Source organism: Cololabis saira, chromosome 4 (assembly GCF_033807715.1).
Source record: "Cololabis saira isolate AMF1-May2022 chromosome 4, fColSai1.1, whole genome shotgun sequence".
NCBI classification, from domain to species: domain Eukaryota; kingdom Metazoa; phylum Chordata; class Actinopteri; order Beloniformes; family Belonidae; genus Cololabis; species Cololabis saira.
The window spans coordinates 7,986,101-8,007,326 of NC_084590.1; the positions used below are offsets into that span (position 1 = coordinate 7,986,101).

Sequence of the window (21,226 nt, forward strand, 5' to 3'; positions counted from 1 at the left end):
TTAGAACTATGTGAACTGAACTTTGAACTACAGTAGTTCATGAGAAGTAGGAACTTGCAGAACACTGGATGCAGCACATGGTCTTCATGTGTCATCAGTCGCTGAAGTTACCAGCTCTCTTTTACTCATCTGTTCTTCTATGCACAAACACGATTAAAATAACCTGATTGTAGTTTCAACAACCTCAGCAAACTTCTCACTGTCATTGATTACTTAACAAAAATGAAGATAAATCATGCAGCCAATCCTGAGAACCCCCAACCACTCCCATAAGAGTCACAGCCAGGTGCTGCTGATCACCTCCACTGATGAGCTGATCATCAGCAGGTGTGTATACTGTAAAAGCAGATGTTTGTCAGTTCAGCTGTGTTTCCACAATGCCAAGAGGGAAAGACATTAGCAATGGTTTTAGAGAACCAACTGTTGCTGCACTTACGTATTAGAGCAGGGGTGTCCAATCCTGGTCCTCGAGGGCCCCTATCCAGCATGTTTTAGAGGTTTCCCTGCTTAAACACACCGTGATAAAAGTAGCTGTTTCAACAACAGAACTGCCCAGACCTTTATGACAAGCTAATGATGACGAGTAATTAGAATCAGGTGTGAGGAAGCAGGGAAACATCTAAAACATGCTGCATAGGGGCTCTCGAGGACCAGGATTGGACACCCCTGTATTAGAGTATTAGGGCCATGCAGGATAAAAAATATTTGAGAGAGGAAGATTTTTTCTATTGTGCACTCAGAGAAAAAAGTCAAAATGTCGAGAATAATGATGAAATTTTGCCTTTTTTCTCAACATTTCAAATTTATTCACGAAATTTTGACTTTTTTCCTCAACATTTCGACTTTTTTCTCAAAATTGTATTTCAACATTAATCTTGACATTTCGACTTTTTTCTTGACATTTCGAAAAAAATCTTCCTCCCCTAAAATATTATTTTTATTTTTCTCCTGCATGGCCCTAATACTCTTCCGCACTTAAATCTGGAAAGAGTTATAAAATAATTTCCAAACTATTTTGTGATCAATGTTCCACAGCAAAAAAAATATATATATATAATTTAAAGGTGAAAAACCTTCAGGACAGTTCACAATCATAGACATCCCAGCAGATTTACCCTGAGATCAGACCAGGAACGGCTCTATGCTCTCCATATCAGAACCTACAGAACTACCTGATCATGTTAGATGTTGAAGTTCATGATACCAGAAGATACCGGACCAGGACAGTTGTTCTGGGAGAGTTTCAGGTGAAAACCTCTGCATTCTAACCAGAACCTGGAAGCAGGACTGAGGTCCACAAACCTGCATCTGAACTACCAGCAGACTTCTGGACACATGTCCTCTGGAACCATGAGACCAACGTGGACATGTTTGGTCTTCATGTCCAGAACCATGTTTGGAGGAAACCAGCAGAACCAGCTCAGATCTGGGTTTATCTGAGGTTGTATTTGTCAGATTTGTTACTCAAACAGGGTTGAAGGGTGGCGACTAACTTCTGAACGTGTACACAGAGCAGCGTAACTTCCATGACCAGCCCAGTTAACTTGGTTTGTCTTGCTGTTTTTCTCCAACAGGTGAAGGACCAGGAGTTCCCGTACAGAAAGAGTCTGGCTCGTGTTCTCATAGAAGTGGAGGATATAAACGACCACGTCCCTATTTTCACCAGCGCGCTGTACGAAGGTTCAGCCTACGAGTCTGCAGCCGTGGGATCGGCTGTGGTCCAGGTTACCGCCCTGGACAAAGACAAAGGCAGGAACGCAGAGCTGCTCTACTCCATAGAAGCAGGTGAACACCTCTGACAGCTGCAGCTCGGCTCAAAGTGATCAGCCCCCAGGGGACTATGGGACATTTCACAGAGTACTGCCGTTATTACTGGCATTATTTATGAAACTCCATGCAGCCGTCCACCCATTTCTATGTGTTTACTGAAGTTCAGGCGCCGCCCTGTTCTGTGTGAGCTGGAGTTTGACTAAATCTTGCCTTGTAGCACTGGACCATATTGTTGGGCAGTAATCAAGACTGGATATAAATGGGGGGGGGGGGGGGACTGGGATGTGGTGCAAAGGAGATCAACAAGGATCCCTGGATGTCTGCAGAGAGTTTTGCTGGTAAACTGTATTCTTCTAGACTTGAAGTTTCACAAAGACTGTTGTTAGGGCTCTTCTCCGTGAAGCCAGTAGAAGGTTTCCCAAGAAATCCATCAAAACCAGGCCCAAGTTGGAACATCTGAAACAGGGGGATGAGGTCTGGAAGTCTGCCCTCTGGTCTGATCATGAGACCTAACTGGAGCTGTTTGGACACATGGATGCTACTATTGTTTGGAGAAGGAAGTGAGATCTTCTACCAGTTTCCACAGTGAAGCACAGAGGTGGTTGTATCATGGTGTGGAGCTGTTCTCCTCAAACGCTAGTTTTTCTTGGTCGGTTGTGGAAACATCTAGTGTGTATGTATATATATATATATATATATATATATATATATATATATATATATATATATATATATATATATATATATATATATATATATATATATATATATATATATATATACACACTATATATATATACACACTATATATATACACACTGGATGTTTGAGCGAGGCGTTAGACAACATCTTTGCGGCTGAACCCAAGTCTGCAGAGGCAATACTGGTCTGAACTGAAATAACACATTTTCCATCACGTTCTTGAATATACAGGACTGTCTCAGAAAATTAGAATATTGTGATTTTCTGTAATGCAATTACAAAAATGTCATACATTCTGGATTCATTACAAATCAACTGAAATATTGCAAGCCTTTTATTATTTTAATATTGCTGATTATGGCTTACAGCTTAAGAAAACTCAAATATCCTATCTCAAAAAATTAGAATATTCTGTGAATCTTAATCTTAACCTGTAAGCCATAATCAGCAATATTAAAATAATAAAAGGCTTGCAATATTTCAGTTGATTTGTAATGAATCCAGAATGTATGACATTTTTGTTTTTTTAAATTGCATTACAGAAAATAAAGAACTTTATCACAATATTCTAATTTTCTGAGACAGTCCTGTATTTGACATTCTGTTGAGAAAGTTCCACCAGTTCTGAAGGTAGAGACCTCGTCCGTGTCTAATGGTAGAGTCGAGTTTGTTAACGGGGGCTGATAATTTTTATCTAACTGTAAATACTTTCTCTTGCATTTTTACACATCGTCTTTACTCCTCAATGATGGTATTCTTTCTACCTGTCCACCAGGGAACACTGGAAATGCGTTCCGCATTGAGCCGGTTTTGGGGATCATCACCGTTGCGCGCCACCTGGACTTGTCCAACATCGGACATTATGTCCTGACCGTCAGAGTCACGGACAACGGCGCCCCCTCCTTGTCCACCACCACGATAGTCCGGATAGCCGTCACTCTGTCGGACAACGCCGGCCCAAAGTTCCCTCAGCCGGAGTACCAGACAGAGATCCCGGAGAACGTGAGGGTCGGCACCTCCATCACCACCATCACCGCGGTCAGCCAGTCCACCCTCACGTACGAGATCAAGCAGGGAAACTCAGAACGGGCTTTTCAGATAAACCAGTACAGCGGCGTCATTACGACTCAAAAGCCCCTGGACTTTGAAACCACAGCTTCCTACACCCTGGTGGTCCAGGCGGCTAACATGGCTGGAATGCTCTCCAATGCCACGCTGATAATCCAGGTTGTGGATGAGAATGACAATCCCCCAGTGTTCCAGCAGCATCATTACCGGGGCAGCATCAGCGAAGTGGCGCCCATCAACAGCGTGGTGTTGAACTCAGACAACCTGCCTCTGGTAATCAGAGCCATCGATGCCGACCGGAACCAGAATGCTTTGTTGGTTTACGAGATTGTCGAAGACACGGCTAAAATGTTCTTCACCGTGGACCTGGGAACCGGCTCAATTAGAACCATCGCTAACCTGGATCACGAGACGTTTCCCACCTTCAACTTCCATGTTCAAGTAAAGGACAACGGCAGGCCACAGTTGACCGCTGATAGTCCAGCCGAGGTCACCGTACAAGTGATTGACTCTAACGACTCACCACCTCGTTTCACCCAGAGCGCCTACGAGTCGGTGGTGCTACTGCCCACCTACATGGGCGTCGAAGCGCTGCAGGTCTCGGCCGTAGACCCTGACAGATACGTTCCTACAGAGCTCACATACTCCGTGGCTGACGGAGCCCTGGAGAACTTTGCCATCAAACCCACCAGTGGAATTATCGTCGTCAAAAACAGCAACTTCTCCAAAGAGCTATTTCGCTTCACCGTCAGAGTTTCTGACGGTAAATTCTCCAGTACGGCCTCGGTGACAATAATTGTCCAAGAAGCTCTGGACTCTGGTCTCAGCTTCAGCCACAGCATTTACTTCTCATCTATCCAAGAGAATGTGTCAAACATCACCACAGTGTCTGTGGTGAATGCTGTGGGAAACCGTCTCAACGAGCCGCTGACGTACACCTTGCTGAACCCCGGTACGCGGTTCAGAATTCGCCCGACATCTGGTCTCATCCAGACCACAGGGATCCCCTTTGACCGTGAAGAACAGGACTTCTACGAGCTGATCGTAGAAGCCAAAAGGGAGCACGATCGTCTGCATGTGGCCAGAGTTATGGTCAAAGTTCAAGTTGAAGACATCAACGACAACGCCCCCGTGTTTGTTGGTCTTCCGTACTACGCAGCTGTCCAAGTCGATGCCGACCCCGGATCGACCATCTTCAGAGTCACTGCAGTGGATGGGGACAAAGGCATCAACGGGGATGTGTCCTACCATCTCAAGGACGACTACGATCACTTTGAGATTGATCAGATGACAGGAAGCATCAGCCTCAAGAGGTCTTTTGAGTCTGACTTGTCCAGTAAGGAATACCAAATGGTGATATACGCCACAGACGGTGGCGTCCAGCCTCTGTCCTCCACCGTGGAGTTTCCCATCACTGTCGTCAACAAAGCCATGCCCGTCTTTGACAAATCCTTCTATTCTGTTTCTGTGAATGAAGACGTGGATGTGCACACACCCATCCTCAGCGTCAACGCTACCAGTCCTGAAGGTCAGAACATCATCTACACTGTCGTTGACGGAGATCCATCTCTCCAGTTTGACGTGGGCTTTGATACTGGGGTCATAACCGTCATCCACTCTCTGGACTACGAAGCCACGTCGTCGTACCGTCTGAGCATCAGAGCCACCGACTACCTGACCGGTGCCCACGCAGAGGTTGACGTCGATATCTTTGTCCAGGATGTCAATGATAACGCTCCCGTCTTCAACAAGTTGTCCTACAGGGTGGTTTTGTCTGAAACAGCCATGATTGGAACTCCTGTGCTGCAAGTCGTTGCCACGGACAAAGACTCGGAGAGGAACAATGCCGTCCACTACCGGATATTCTCAGATGTTCACAACAGCACGGACTACTTTCACATCGATAGCAGCAGTGGGCTGATTCTGACGGCACGGATGCTGGACCACGAGCTAGTCCAAGATTACGTTTTTGTCGTCAGGGCAACGGACAACGGTTTCCCAGCGCTGAGCAGTGAGGTTTCGGTGATTGTTGTGTTGAATGACATGAATGACAACCCTCCGGTCTTCAACCAGCTGCTCTACGAAGCCTACGTGAGCGAGTTAGCGCCAAGGGGACACTTCATCACCTGCGTCCAGGCCTCCGATGCCGACAGCTCCGATTTTGACAAGCTGCAGTACAGTATCCTGTCTGGAAATGAAAGGATGAACTTTGTGATGGAGAAAGACACAGGAATCATCACGTTGTCGGGGCACAGGAAGCAGCAAATGGAGCAGGCCTACAGCCTGAACATATCCGTGTCGGACGGGGTTTTCACCAGCACTGCTCAGGTTCATGTCAAGGTGTTGGGGGCCAATCTGCACAGCCCAGTGTTTGAACAGAGCACCTACGAGGCAGAGTTAAGAGAGAATGCTGCCGTGGGAACCAAGGTCATACAGGTAAGAAGTTTGAACTAAACAAGTGATCTGCATCGTCGTGCATCATAGAGTTTTTGTAATGTAACTCAAGCAGTATGTCGTTGAGAACAGGATAGTTTTATTTCTTCTCCTCTAAAGAAGTGCTGAATGCTTTGCCGACCTTCCACACAAATGTTACCACCACATCTGTCTAATGGCGCTTTTATACTAGTACCTACTCAGCGCGACTCGACTCGCCTTGCTCCCCTTTCTTTTCAATACCCAGATCAGAAGTAGGAGGTTGGAGAAGCTGCTGTGACGTATTTGATTGTGTATCTAAACGAAGAAGACAAAAACACTAAAGATGTAGAACATGGAGGAGATGATAGATGTGCTGCTGGGTCTGTGGATTGTGTTTGATATCAAGTTAAAAAATGAGAGAGAGCGAAACTTCAAGTGGTGACGCTTTTTTTGTTAGTTTGTCTCGGTGCTGCTGAAAAGTCAGCTGGAGCCGTGAGCAGCTATGAAGAGACAGAGCTCCTGGTAGATCTGGTCGTTCCTTATCTCCCGTCTAGATCCTTTTTAATTCTCTCCTCAGCACCAGGTTTATGAACATCTGCACCTCAGAGTTGGATCACCAAACAGACTTTTGCGTTTCCATTGCTGGTGGAATAAAATGAACAAGAATCCGTCAGAGTCTCTTTCTCTGATTTCCTCCTCCTGACTCAGACGTCTGACTCCAACCCCCCGACTAATCGGTTGCCTGTAGTGTGATGATGTCAGATACAGCCGACTCAGCAGCTTAGAACCTCAGCAGAATAGTTACAGAAAAAGTATCTACTCGGTACGTTAGACCCCTAGTGGAAAAGAACCAAACCGAGGGCGTGGCAAGTCGAGTCGCGCTGAGTAGGTACTAGTATAAAAGCGCCATAAAAGAACTGGAAAACCCCTGTGGTTTCTCCCAGAGGGTCCTACAGCGTGGTTTTCTAGCATCTTTCATCTCACCATGTTAGCATGAACAGCACTCGCCAAGGTTGCTGGACTAGCTCAACCCACGAGCGATGGCAACCAGTCCCAGCGCAGCTCCAGTAGTCCTTGTTTCAGCATGACTGCCTGATGGTTTGGTCACTGATCTTGAAAAGGTCCTCAATTGGCAGAAGTTAAGGGTCACGTCACCGGAGTATGCAGGAGCTGGACACCGGTCAGCACCGGAGCACCAGATCCTGTAGGCAGTCCATCCTGGGTCTTCTGGTTAGAACCCTTCAACTGTGGGGGAAGGTAGCAGATTCTGGCTGTTTTACTAGACTTCACCCATGAACATAGAAAACTGGTAGCAGGTCTGGATCCAGACCCCAGTGGTGAGAAGAGGATCTGCAGGTCTGGATCCAGACAAAGACAGAGGTTCAAATCCAGGCATGTAACGTTAAGTACTCAGCATTCACGCTAAATTAGGATTAGAAATAGTGGTTTGAACTTTTGAATGACTGTTACTGTCCAGGATTATCTTGACTATCTTGACTACACTAGTGATGGATAAGCCCTGAATGCAGGCATTGTGGCATAGAATTGTCAAATTGGTCTGATTCACTACACGAATCTGCACACATTACTTTTGTAATCCTGTATTTGACCCGGTCTTTGTACGTTTTGACCGTATAGAAACGTAGTTCTTGCCATTGTAAGAATGAGATGTACCTGCTGGATCTACTGCCCTTACTTCTTAAAAACTTGTGCTTTTTATTATTTTACCTCTTTTCTTATAATTTGATTTATTATTTACTGTTTAATTGTGTCTTGCCACTTTTCATGTTGATGTAAAGCACTTTGAGTTACCTTGTGTTGAATTGTGCTATACAAATAAACGTGCCTTGCCTTGACTGACAAACACATCTTCTTTCTAATTCCAGGTGAAGGCGACAGATGCAGACCCTGGAGAGTTTGGCCACATCATGTACTCCTTAGTTACCGATGTGGGTAATGACCAGTTCAGCATCGATGCCAGTGGTCAGGTCAGAACGGTAGAGAAGCTCGACCGCGAGGACCCGGCCAATAGGAACATTGTTCTGATGGTAGCAGCTCAGGATTCAGGGGGACGAGTCTCTTACTGTGCCATACATCTCACTCTCTTGGATGAAAACGACAACGCACCCCACTTCAGCGCCACAGAGTACAGAGCTTCCCTCAAACACGATGTGGCCAAAGGGTTTCTGGTGACCCAGATCCAGGCTCACGATCCTGACCAAGGCTCAAACGCAAAAGTGATGTTCTCCCTCTACAGCGAAGCCCACGTCCCCGTGGTGGACATCCTGGAGATCGACCCGGTGAACGGCTGGATGGTGACCAGAGGCAGCTTCAGCCACCTCAGGAACTCTGTGCTGTCGTTCTTCGTGAAGGCTGTGGACGGAGGGAATCCAGCCCGGCACTCTCTGGTGCCCGTCTACATCCACGTTCTCTCCCCTGACGCCTTCATCCCCACCTTCAGCCAGCATCAGTATTTATTCGGCGTACCAGAGAACACGCCCATCGGTTCAGTCATTGGGTCGGTTCACCTCGACATCCCCGACGTTCAGACTTCATTCTCTGCTACTTTTGCTGCAGTGAATGGAGAAACGGCAGAAAACAACCAGGACGGGGTGTTTTTGGTGGACAAGCATACGGGAGTGATCAAACTGGATAAGCCCTTGGACCATGAAGCCACTGAGGCGTTTTACTTCAAAGTTGTTGCCGTGGCTCAACAAACCAGGCTGGATTCTGTCTCGTACGTTGATGTTGAAGTCAGAGTTTTGGATCTCAATGACAACAAGCCGGCCTTTGACAGCACCTCATATGTTACTTCTGTCATGGAAGGGATGGCCGTCGGAACCAGAGTTATTCAAGTCCAGGCACGAGACCCCGACTCGGGGGCCAATGGTCAAGTCACGTACAGACTCGGGAGCTTAATCCAGTCAAAAAGGGATTCGGAGACGCTGCATCGGACCTTCAGCATGGACAGCAACACCGGCTGGATCTCCACACGCAAGGACCTGGACCACGAGACCAGTCCGTCCTACGTGTTCACGGTGGTGGCGTCGGACCTCGGGGAGAGCCTGTCCCTGTCCAGCACCACCACCGTGACGGTGTCGGTGTCCGACGTCAACGACAACCCCCCCACCTTCATGGAGAGGCACTACTTTGGCTCGGTTCTGGAGAGCGACCCCCCCGGCGAGGTGGTGGCGGTGCTGAACACCAACGATGACGACAGCTCTGCCGTCAACCGACACGTCAGCTTCCACATCACCGGTGAGGTTAAAACCAAACATCTGTAAGTCCATCGTGTCCACGTCAACAAAAGAGTCCTCCTGACTCATGAGTCACTAGTCCTCATTTCTATAAACCCGTCCACTCGTCCGCTGACTCATAACTTATCACCATAGCCTGACTTCACCCACAAGCACACAGTCATAAACCAACCAGCCTTAAAATAACCAGCCTTAAACTAACCAGTCAAAAACTAACCCGTCATAAACAAAACAATCACAAATAACTAAATGACAAAGTGACACAGACCTTGAGTTTCGGACTCTCAGCTCAGAGAGTCACTCTAGTACCTCAGCTGAAGAGATAGATAGATAGATAGATAGATAGATAGATAGATAGATAGATAGATAGATAGATAGATAGATAGATAGATAGATAGATAGATAGATAGATAGATAGATAGATAGATAGATAGATAGATAGATAGATAGATCAGAATACATGGTCAAAAACAAAAAAACAGAACAATATACAAGACAATTGGACATAGAACGATTAACAACGTGATTAAGTGCAGTACAGTACAACACTATACAATAACATAACTTAACAATGATCCTAAAGTGCTTCACACTAAACCTAGTGGATTATGAGATTAATAATGTATCTATAATGTATTTATCAGAGCTATACTAGAGGGTATAAAGATCTTTGGGCCGACAGGTCTGCAGAGGCGGCACCCTATACCTCCGTCCTGATGGTAACAGCAGATATTCTGCGGGGGTGAGATATATCACTGCAGATTCCCCTCCCTTTCCCAGTCACATGGGATTCACAGAGCCGGGACAAACTGACTTGTTGTTTGCCTACAATCTTGCTTGACTATCTTACTGGGTTTGTTCTTATTAGCTATTGACAGTGAAAATAACCAAGCAATAAAACAAAAAGTGAGAATACTCTCTATGAATGAACGGTAAGAAAGAATCCTAATGTGACGTTCCACTCTGAACTGTTGAAGCTTCCGCAGGAAGTAGAGTCGTTGCAAGTCTTTTTTATAGATGAAGAGTAGACAGATTAGGTTTAGATTAGATTAGACAGATTAAACATGCAAAATGAAAACATTAAATACCCTCATATAGAGGGTCTGCATTGACGTCACATTCCCCACTGGACCATGCCCCCTTACTCACACTGAGTGGCAAAACATCAGCAAAAACAGTTGCAACTAGTGGAGAAGACGGGATAACAGCTGATTATGGGCTTAAATTAGCGTCAGTTGGACTTGACAGTGACCCGTACAGTTACCAAGAACCAGTGGTCCATGGACATTAATATTTGGTACAGTTACCAAGAACCAGTGGTCCATGGACATTAATATTTGGTACAGTTACCAAGAACCAGTGGTCCATGGACATTAATATTTGGTGCAGTTACCAAGAACCAGTGGTCCATGGACATTAATATTTGGTGCAGTTACCAAGAACCAGTGGTCCATGGACATTAATATTTGGTACAGTTACCAAGAACCAGTGGTCCATGGACATTAATATTTGGTACAGTTACCAAGAACCAGTGGTCCATGGACATTAATATTTGGTACAGTTACCAAGAACCAGTGGTCCATGGACATTAATATTTGGTACAGTTACCAAGAACCAGTGGTCCATGGACATTAATATTTGGTACAGTTACCAAGAACCAGTGGTCCATGGACATTAATATTTGGTACAGTTACCAAGAACCAGTGGTCCATGGACATTAATATTTGGTACAGTTACCAAGAACCAGTGGTCCATGGACATTAATATTTGGTACAGTTACCAAGAACCAGTGGTCCATGGACATTAATATTTGGTGCAGTTACCAAGAACCAGTGGTCCATGGACATTAATATTTGGTGCAGTTACCAAGAACCAGTGGTCCATGGACATTAATATTTGGTACAGTTACCAAGAACCAATGGTCCATGGACATTAATATTTGGTACAGTTACCAAGAACCAGTGGTCCATGGACATTAATATTTGGTACAGTTACCAAGAACCAGTGGTCCATGGACATTAATATTTGGTACAGTTACCAAGAACCAGTGGTCCATGGACATTAATATTTGGTACAGTTACCAAGAACCAGTGGTCCATGGACATTAATATTTGGTACAGTTACCAAGAACCAGTGGTCCATGGACATTAATATTTGGTACAGTTACCAAGAACCAGTGGTCCATGGACATTAATATTTGGTACAGTTACCAAGAACCAGTGGTCCATGGACATTAATATTTGGTACAGTTACCAAGAACCAATGGTCCATGGACATTAATATTTGGTACAGTTACCAAGAACCAGTGGTCCATGGACATTAATATTTGGTACAGTTACCAAGAACCAGTGGTCCATGGACATTAATATTTGGTACAGTTACCAAGAACCAGTGGTCCATGGACATTAATATTTGGTACAGTTACCAAGAACCAGTGGTCCATGGACATTAATATTTGGTACAGTTACCAAGAACCAGTGGTCCATGGACATTAATATTTGGTACAGTTACCAAGAACCAGTGGTCCATGGACTTTAATGTTTGGCCACGAATCCAGTTTCCTGATATTTATATGTATTTAATTTCTACGCCGGGGAAATACAGGAAGCAAAGCTTGAAGGCTTACAAAAGTCTTGACGCTTGGTCCGACTTCAAGGCAGGATTTGTTGTAGAAATTAAAGTGATGAGGTCACCGAACTTTATGATTTGACCGTTTAACGTTAGCTACCCAAAAATCTAACATTACCTGATACAAAATGGGAACCACAAATCCACGTTTCGGTGTCTGGAATCCAGTTGTTTCTGTGAATTGCAGTGATCCATTTGTCTCTCTTAAGCTTATTTTTTCGGCAGTCTGTAAAACGATAACTCTGATTTCTTACTAAAACTATGAGTACAGTCGATCGCACAACAGCTCTTTCCCATTTTAGATGTTTTCCAGTTGCTCAAACTGAAAGATTATGCTACCACTCAGTCTTTCTGACACTCAGTCTTTCTGCCACTCAGTGGGCAAAACCCACTGTGAAGTTGCATCTGTGACGTCATGCGAATTCCCTCTATAGTCGTTGCAAACCTTTTTTATAGTTGAAAATTAGACAGATTAAACATGCAAAATGAAGGCATTAAATACCCTCCTATAAGCATTCCTGATCCTGTGTGTCACCTCTCCTGTGGTCCAGGGGGGAACTACCGAGGAGTGTTCGCGCTGGGCCTGGTTCAGGGTGAATGGAAGATGTACGTGAAGGGCCCGCTGGACAGGGAGGAACGCAACCTGTACGTCATCAACATCACGGCCAGCGACGGCCTGTTCGTGTCCCAGACGGTGGTGGAAGTGATGGTCCTGGACACCAATGACAACAGCCCCGTCTGTGACCAGGTGACCACTGGACTCCACACAAGGATGGGGACAGGAAGTAGCTGGATGACCTGTCAAACCTGATCCTGGTGTTGTGTTCAGGGAGTGTACAGCGCCCAGGTCCCGGAGGACCTGCCGGTCAACAGCGTCCTGCTGAGGGTCGGAGCTACAGATGCAGATGAAGGAGTCAGCGCTCAGATCTGGTACTCCCTCCACGGCCCCGGATCCCAGGACTTCAGCATGGACCCAGATACCGGTACGGATTTGAAAACACGCCGGTCAACGTTTTGTTTTTCCATCTTTAAGTGTGACCTAATGGCGCTTTTCCACTAGTACCTACTCAGCTCGACTCGCCTCGGTTTGGTTCTTTTCCACCAGGGTTCTAACGTGCAGAGTAGATACTTTTCTGTATCTATTCTGTCGAGGTTCTAAGCTGCTGAGTCGGCTGTATCTGACATCATCACACTACAGGACACCGATTGGTCGGGGGGTTGGAGTCAGACGTCTGAGTCAGGAGGAGGAAATCAGAGAAAAAGTCTCTGTTTCATATTTTTATTGATGCAAGTCTAACAAAGGCACTTCCATATGCCAGGGCACGTTGGTGACAGCAATGAACATGGTTGTATGCACCAGTGGATTTAAATGTACATACTTTTAAGAACAAATAACGATTACACTAAACAAGACTAGATAACCAATACAATAAAAATAAAAAAACAAAAACAAAACCCAAGTAAAAAATAAATAAATAAAAAGGGAATGGGTTGCGGCAAAAAAGTCCATAAACGGTTGCCATTTATAGTGTGGAATTTGTTGTTCAAGTTTCCCCTTCTTGAGTATCTAATTTTCTCTACTTTTAAAAAGGACATAACCTCGTTAATCCACTGTGTACTGGAAGGAGCTGTCGTGGATTTCCAGTTAACAAGGAGGTGGCGTTTAGCAATTAGGCAGCGCTAAAGTCTGTTTCATGATCCAACTCTGAGGATCAGATGTTCATAAACCTGGTGCTGAGGAGAGAATTAAAAAGGGATCTAGATGGAGATAAGGAACGACCAGATCTACCAGGAGCTCTGTCTCTTCATAGCTGCTCACGACTCCAGCTGACTTTTCAGCAGCGCAGAGACAAACTAAAATCAAAAAGTGTTGCCGCTTGAATCTTCTCTCACTCTCATTTTTTAACTTGATATCGAACACAAGCCACAGACCCAGCAGCACATCTATCATCTCCCCCAGGTTCTACATCTTTAGTGTTGTTGTCTTTTAGATCAAACAATCAAATACGTCACAGCAGCTTCACTCCAACCTCCTACTTCTGCTCCAGGTGCTGAATTGTAGTGGAAAAGAAACCAGACCGAGTTGAGTAGAGCTGAGTAGGTGCTAGTGGAAAAGTGCCATAAATGTCCCTCAGTTCAGTTTGGCAGAGAAGTCATTAAAAGATTGAGTGCTGGACTTTTCTGCTCATGTTTGGTCCCTGAATGGTTCTCTGCTCGTCTCTAACCCGTCCAGGTGAGATCAGGTCTTCGGTGTCCTTGGACCACGAGACCACGGCCAGTTACCGGCTGGCCGCCCAGGCCACCGACGGCGGCGGGCGGTGGTGCCGGGCCGAGGTGCAGCTGGCGGTGACGGACGTGAACGACAACCCTCCCATCTTCACCCTGTCACAGTACACCACCAGCATCTACGAGGACACGCTGCCCAAAGCCCTGCTCACCCGCATCCAGGCCATCGATCCGGATGAAGGTACTTGTATCCAGTCACCAGGACGCCCAATAAATAATCTGCTTCTAACCAGGTCTAAAGATGCAACGCAAGCTCAGCTGGACGACAGAACATCACTTTAGCTCAGTTTCATTCATACAGCGTCTATTACAACACAAGTTGTCTCCAGGTGGTCTCCAGAGAACGGAACAAGACACATCATCAATTATTACATAAACATTGGCCACGGTTACATGATGTTTTTTAATTCAGAATTAATTATTCTGAATTAAATAATTCCGAAATAAACTATTTTCCTTCCAGTTTACATGGAAATAGTAATTCCAAATTGAGGTTTACATGGAAAACACGTTTGATGGTCTTTCTCCAATTCCTCTTCAGGTCTGGGGGTTGGGAAGGTTCTGATTGGATAGGGGGGGGACCGGAAGTTAAACTACCGGAAGAAAAACAAAAGCTCACAATTTTTATGTTTCCTGTTTCCATCTGTTCTTTTAATTATTCCAAGCTATTTATTAAATAAATGGTCTCTGCTCTTGACCAGCGTTTACTGCGTGCTGCATCTTGAAAGTTTGTTTGGAAAACCAGCCCAGCAGGAATATAAGCGTCATGGAGACAGACGGGCGAGGGAATGAGCAGAAAGAAAGACCGGAATTAATTTAAAGGGGACCTATTATGGCATCTAATACCTATTTTAGTTTAGATTGTTTTTTCTAAACACTTTTCTACCACTTTATGTTAAAGCAAGAGAAAACCTGTTTTTCATAATAGGTCCCCTTTAAAATGGAATGAGTGTATACATGATTGCATAATTATTCTATTCGGATTTAAAATTGTTATAAACCAGCCACTTACTTCAGAATTAAGTTTAATTCAGAATGGCCATTTTCATTCAGAATAAGGTGTTTACATGGTCATTTTTAACCATTTTAAATCAGATTTCATTTTAATTCTGAATTAAAGGGGAATTAAACTTCCCATGTAAACGCACTCACTGGCAAGTAAAAACTCCCCTTTAGGAGGGAAAACCTGGACCGGGACCTGGATCATAAGGAGGGACCGTCCTGCTGGAGACCAGCTGGATAGAGCAGGAAAAGAGAGAGAGGAAAGAGAGGATGAAGAACAGAGAAAGGAGAGACAAATATCTTGTCAAAGGTCCAAAGGAGTAGATATATTAGTATTAATGATCTGTTAACTGGAGAACTAAAAGTTCTAAGTACATATGACTGATACCTGGTTAGTTGGGGGACTACAGAGACCACTATATAAACTGGTTTAGACAGCAGACACCGAGGTGGTCGGGGGTGGGGGGGTAGATCAGTGGATCATGTTAGTCTCCCTGCAGCGTAGCTCTAGAGCAGCATATCTAGGACGAATACCACTCACTGCTAGTACGCTTGGTCTCAGGTCTTGTTCAGTGAATAATGTAATTGTTGATGTGACAGCCTTTAGGGGGTCACGTGGTCCATGAGGACCTGAATTCCTCTGCCAGCTGGAGAGCTGGCACTTAGTCGCTGCTGTCCAGATTGAAAGTGTCCCTGGGCAAGACAGCTAACCCCATCAGCTCTGGTGTCTTTGTCGGTGTGTGTATGACAGATAAAAATACAGACTGAAATGAAATGAAATGAATGGATGAATGTGGCTTGCTGTGAAGTCTCAACAGGACCGGAAACGTCAGTTTCCTTCCTTTAAAGCAGCACGGCCGGAATAACGTGATCCTTCCACGCGCTACGTCCGGCCAGAGAAGCCCCACCCTGTCTGGTGAAAAGATGCGGCCTGCTCACTCCTCATGTTAAGGAGGAGACCTGAGCTCAGTGCAGGGCCCTCCCGGGGTTGGTAGAGGATGGCAATGCCCAGGACTGTCACTTAGATAGGAGCACTGGGTGATAGAATGGGAAAAAATCAGGGATAAAAATATAAAAAAAAAATAAAAAAAAAAGCAGCACAATGTAACTTTCATCTTTTCTGAGTTTGGCGGCATCTTTTGGAAAAAAGCGGTAGTGCTTTACCAGAAAGAACACTACGTTTCCCATGAGCACCAGCGCGTACTGCCGGAAAACTCCTGTCCCGTCGCTGCATTTGTTTTGATGAGAGAAGACGGGACACTTTTCTGTTTCACCAAGTGAACATATGGAACGCAAAAAAAAAAGATGTTAAACTGCTGGAAAGGAACTGGAATTTACCGGGATACCTTAAACAAGGAAGCCAGGGAGCAGTATATGGAGAAAATAATGATTATTAACGTTTTGGATCCATATGAAATCCCTACTAAAGAATGGAGCTCCTCGTCGGAGCTGCACTCTTTAGAAAGGATTTACTGCCGCAGTTCTGCACAACCCACGTCTTAGGCTACCTTGTTTAGGAGTGTTTGGCAGCTGCTTTGGTAAATGTTTGACTCGCCATGTGTTTCAATAAATTATAATAGTACAACATACAGTACATGTTTTGTATCCCTCTTACTTCTCTTTTCTTTTTTTTTGACTGCTATATTATGCTGAAGAGGCTCCGAGGCGTGAGCAATATTTTTGTTTTCCTCAGGAGATTATTTTTTTCCTCTGCAGCTACAAATAAGAGTTAATATTTTTTCCTCAACAAACTAGTTTTATCTGAAGATTGGGGTTAATTGCACCGCAGAGAGCTGGCCAGCAACTGCGTTTAGCTGGCGAAGTGGGGAATAAAACCCGTGTTTTGATCCGACGCCCGTCTGCGTGAGTGTTTGTGGTTTAAGGCTGATTTATGGTTCTGCGTTAAATCGACGCAGAGCCTACGGCGTAGGGTACGCGGCGACACGCACCGTACGTTGCGCCTCGTACCCTACGCCGTAGGTCTGCGTCGATTTAACGCAGAACCATAATTCAGGCTTTACTGTCTGGAAGGTGTTTGGTCGTTACAGCCGCGATCCAAAGCGAGCCGACGACTCTTTCACTCTTTTACTCTGTTATATCAGATACTTGGCCTGCGTGTTTCTGCCTCCAAGCAGGAAAGCGGTGAAAAGTTAAACCATTAGCGATCTTTTCCCCACGTCTGTTGTGTGGAGCTGCTGCAGCCATAACGCAGCAACGGGTTACCAGCTTCTGCTGAGCTCTGCGCTCCACGCCCCGCTCATTTTCGTCTCGACTGCGAATCGGGAAGGAGGGGGAAGTGACGTATGCCGTAAAGCAGTCAAAACATTTGTAGTTTTTTAGTGTGGCAGGGTTCCTACCATGCTCCTCAAAGTTACATAGTGCCAGTGAAGGCGATACAGACCCCTCAGACCATGACAGAGGTTCATTAAACCTGTTGGAAGTTGATGTACCATCACAATGATGATGATGAAATATTATATGAAGGTGGAAAAGTTACGTAGTGTCGCTTCAAAGCACACAGAGGCCTCTGAACTTCTGTTGTGTGTTGAATTCTTTGTTTTTCTTTTCTTTTCTTTTTTGTATATTGTATTGTATATTCATACTGATATATTAATGTATACATTGGTGTATTTATATCAGTGTATATAGGTGTGAGGATGGGTTATTATTGATATTCATATAACATTTGTGTGTGTGTGTGTGTGTGTGTGTGTGTGTGTGTGTGTGTGTGTGTGTGTGTGTGTGTGTGTGTGTGTGTGTGTGTGTGTGTGTGTGTGTGTGTGTGTGTGTGTGTGTGTGTGTGTGTGTGTGTGTGTATATCATATGTATATGTATGTATATATATGTATATACATATATATATGTCAAAATGTGTGTGTGTGTATGTATATATATATATATATATATATATATATATATATATCTTTTGTTTTTTGTATAGAAATTCAATTAATTTTGATCATAATGAAATAGAGTTTAGGGGGTAGGATTTAATACATTTTTACTTCTTCCTACTCCTTTTTGAGCATGTTAATTATGATGGATGCATGTTTTTATTTATATTTTTGTCTTTTTGTTTTCTTATTTACATTTATTTATTATTGATTAGTATTGTTTTGTTTTGTTTTCACTACTGTTTCATGTTCGAAATAAAATTTAAATTCAATTCAATTCAATTCAATTCTCTTGTTTTGTCCCTGAAAAGCAGGTCCAGGTAGAAAGGTGGTGTATTCCCTGAGCGACTCATCTGGAGGCCTTTTCTCCATCGATGAGTTCTCTGGGATCGTGGTCCTGGAGCGCGTCCTGGACCGGGAAGTCCAGCCGACTCATCAGATCACAGTCAGCGCCTCTGATCGGGGTTCCCCCGTGGCCCTTCACTCGCTGGTCAACATCACCATCACCGTGCTGGACATCAACGACAACCCGCCGGTGTTCGAGCACCGGGACCAGCTGACCACGGTGCCGGAGGACGTGCAGGTGGGCGGAGAGATCCTGAGAGTGTTCGCCGCCAGCAAAGACATCGGGACCAACGCTGACATCACCTACAGCATCAGATCTGGAAACGAGCACCGGAAGTTCCACATCCTCCCCAAAACTGGTGAGTGAGTGAATGCGTTTCCATGCATCAACAACCCTTTTAAAACCCGAATATTGGCAATAACCCGAATTTGCACGGCCATATAAACACCAATAACCCCTTTGAATAACCCGAATTTGCTCATATTCGGGTTTTTAAAAACCCGAATATGAGCCCTGGGTTACTCCTTTTAAACCTGAATATTGGGTCATGTAAACACCAAACAGAATATCCCCATCAAACGGAACAGGAATTTGTTTTCTGTACATGCTCTGTTCACAAGGAATCCTGGTCTTTTGAGTCCAGGAAGTTCTTATAAACACGGAGAAACCAAGACCAGGAGGAGACTAATCACTTCATAAATGTAATGAAGGATATGAACAATTTGGCATTTGTAGACGGTAGAAAGTACCGGGATAGAAGATTTACAAGAAGGTGAGAGAAAAGTTGCGCGAAGCAGCATTTGTTTTGAATTTGGATACAGGAAGAGGAAGTGGAAATGACGGGAATTGCGTCATGATGTTCTCCGTGCGTTGCTGGTTTGATCCAGATATCCTGAATGATTAATTATCATGTAAACGGAATATTCCCAATGTTTCAGTAACCGGAATATTAGCAATAACCCGAATTTTGACTGCATGTAGACGTAGTCGGTGAGTGCGCTGGTTGGACTGTGAAAGCTACTGAATTGGAAAAAAGAGTTAAAATATAGTTGGTTCATGTTATCTGGCTCCAGTAAACTAATGTTTTTTTTTTGTTTTTTTTTTCATATACATGTTATTGCTTTTAAGAATTTCAGAGAAACATAGAGCAAACAAATGAAAAGATAAAAGAAAAGAAAAGATAAACTAATGTTATTTAGCTCATGTTATCTGTAGAAAATAGTTTAGTTGCAGACGTTAGATTGTTAATATGCTTCCCCGGGTCATGACAAACAGAGATCATTACGGGATCTCTGCAGGTTGCCATCACATCTTAGAACATTGAGACTTTAAATGAGATGTTCTGCAGCCCAAGTGTGTATTTATTAAAAGCTTAACTGTCTAAATGTGCAGGAAGAAAGGCTCTAGATAGAAATCCCTAACAAAGCTTATTTCCAGGTTTCAGACTGTTTAGTTGTCCTGTGAGTCATGTGGTCCTGTGGTGTAAAGTAGACAGAGATGTTTTATGATACACCACCACTTTAACCCTGCTCTCTGGACCCCTGCCCTTCAGGACCACAGTCCCTGCTCCACCAGCTGGTCATGAAGCTCTTTACCAGTCTGCCACTAGCCCATTAATCTGGTCCAGGTTTATTGGAGCAGAGCAGCATGTACAACATGCAGGACGGTGGTTCCTGACCTCCAGTGTTGAAGAACTCTGCAAGCTCCTTTAATGAAGTGTTGAAACACTGCGTTGAAAGGGTTCTGTTTTTGTTTGTTTGGTTTGTTAGTTTTATTGTTTGCACTCGTAAAAAGGAACATTACACAGGAAAAAAGTTAAGAAAAGATGTGCAGGAGAGGTCATAAAACCCCAAAGGGCTTATAAGCGCCTCCACCTCCTAAAAACAAGAAAAAATGAAAAACAATAATTCACAAAACCATATAAGCACAATAAATAGGCCTATACAGTATAACTGATAACTGAGTTATACCATACTTCAGAATACAATTACATAGCTTAGAAATATATTTAAATAATGGTGAATGAGAAACACAGATATATTAAAAATCTATAAACTTTTTTTCAGCTTTCTTTTGAATGCAGATAATGTTGAGCATGTTTCACTTAGATGTTTTAAACTGTTCCACAGCACAACACCTTGATACATAAATGAACATTTAGCAACTGCGGTTCTGCAGAAGTGGATATGCAAATCATTCCTTCTTCTTGTGGAGGATGAATGATAATAAGAATTAAACTCAAAATAATTATGAAAATGTCTGGGTAAAATTAACAGAGATCATATGACTTTATACATCAGGATTCCTGTTTGATACTAATTCACATCGTATTTGTAATGTTTCTAAACAGAGGTGTGGATGGTGTTAAACGTGGAAAGTTAGTAACAATTTTTACAAAAGATTTGCGAATAAATTAATCTGTTGTATAAAGTTAATAAAGTGCTTACTTTTAAAAATAGTTTAACCTTTTTTATGATACCCAAGGATTTTGAGACCTTGCACACAAATTTGCAATGATTCTTAAAACAAAATTTCTCATCAATATTGACACCTAAAAACTTTGCTGATAAAACACACATTTTCTTTCTTCTTTTTAAAGTCTTTTCTTGACAAGCATGTGTCACTGTGTCCCCCCCCCCGACCCAGGAGCCATCCTGGTGGCCCAGCCTCTGGACTACGAGACCTGCAGGGACTACTTCCTGACGGTGGAGGCCCGAGACGGCGGCACGCCCCCCCTGAGCGCCATCACCATGGTGAACATCAACGTGACGGACGTCAACGACAACGCTCCCATCTTCAGCCACGACCTCTACAGCGCCGTGGTGTCAGAGGACGCCAACGTCGGACAGTTTGTGACA

At 44.1% G+C, this 21,226-nt stretch overlaps 1 protein-coding gene across 1 annotated transcript in view; it reads left to right on the forward strand.

Annotated features, from left to right (window-relative positions):
- The window catches only part of fat3a (FAT atypical cadherin 3a), a 124,588-nt gene that overhangs the window by 55,031 nt on the left and 48,331 nt on the right, over nt 1-21,226 (forward strand). The window contains exons 11-18 of the mRNA XM_061718741.1: nt 1,575-1,785; nt 3,248-5,976; nt 7,842-9,213; nt 12,392-12,588; nt 12,670-12,823; nt 14,074-14,307; nt 18,337-18,726; nt 21,015-21,226. The exon at nt 21,015-21,226 is cut by the window's right edge and continues 3 nt beyond it. Of these exons, the coding sequence (XP_061574725.1) occupies nt 1,575-1,785; nt 3,248-5,976; nt 7,842-9,213; nt 12,392-12,588; nt 12,670-12,823; nt 14,074-14,307; nt 18,337-18,726; nt 21,015-21,226 (5,499 nt within the window). The remainder of the gene's footprint in view (nt 1-1,574; nt 1,786-3,247; nt 5,977-7,841; nt 9,214-12,391; nt 12,589-12,669; nt 12,824-14,073; nt 14,308-18,336; nt 18,727-21,014) is intronic.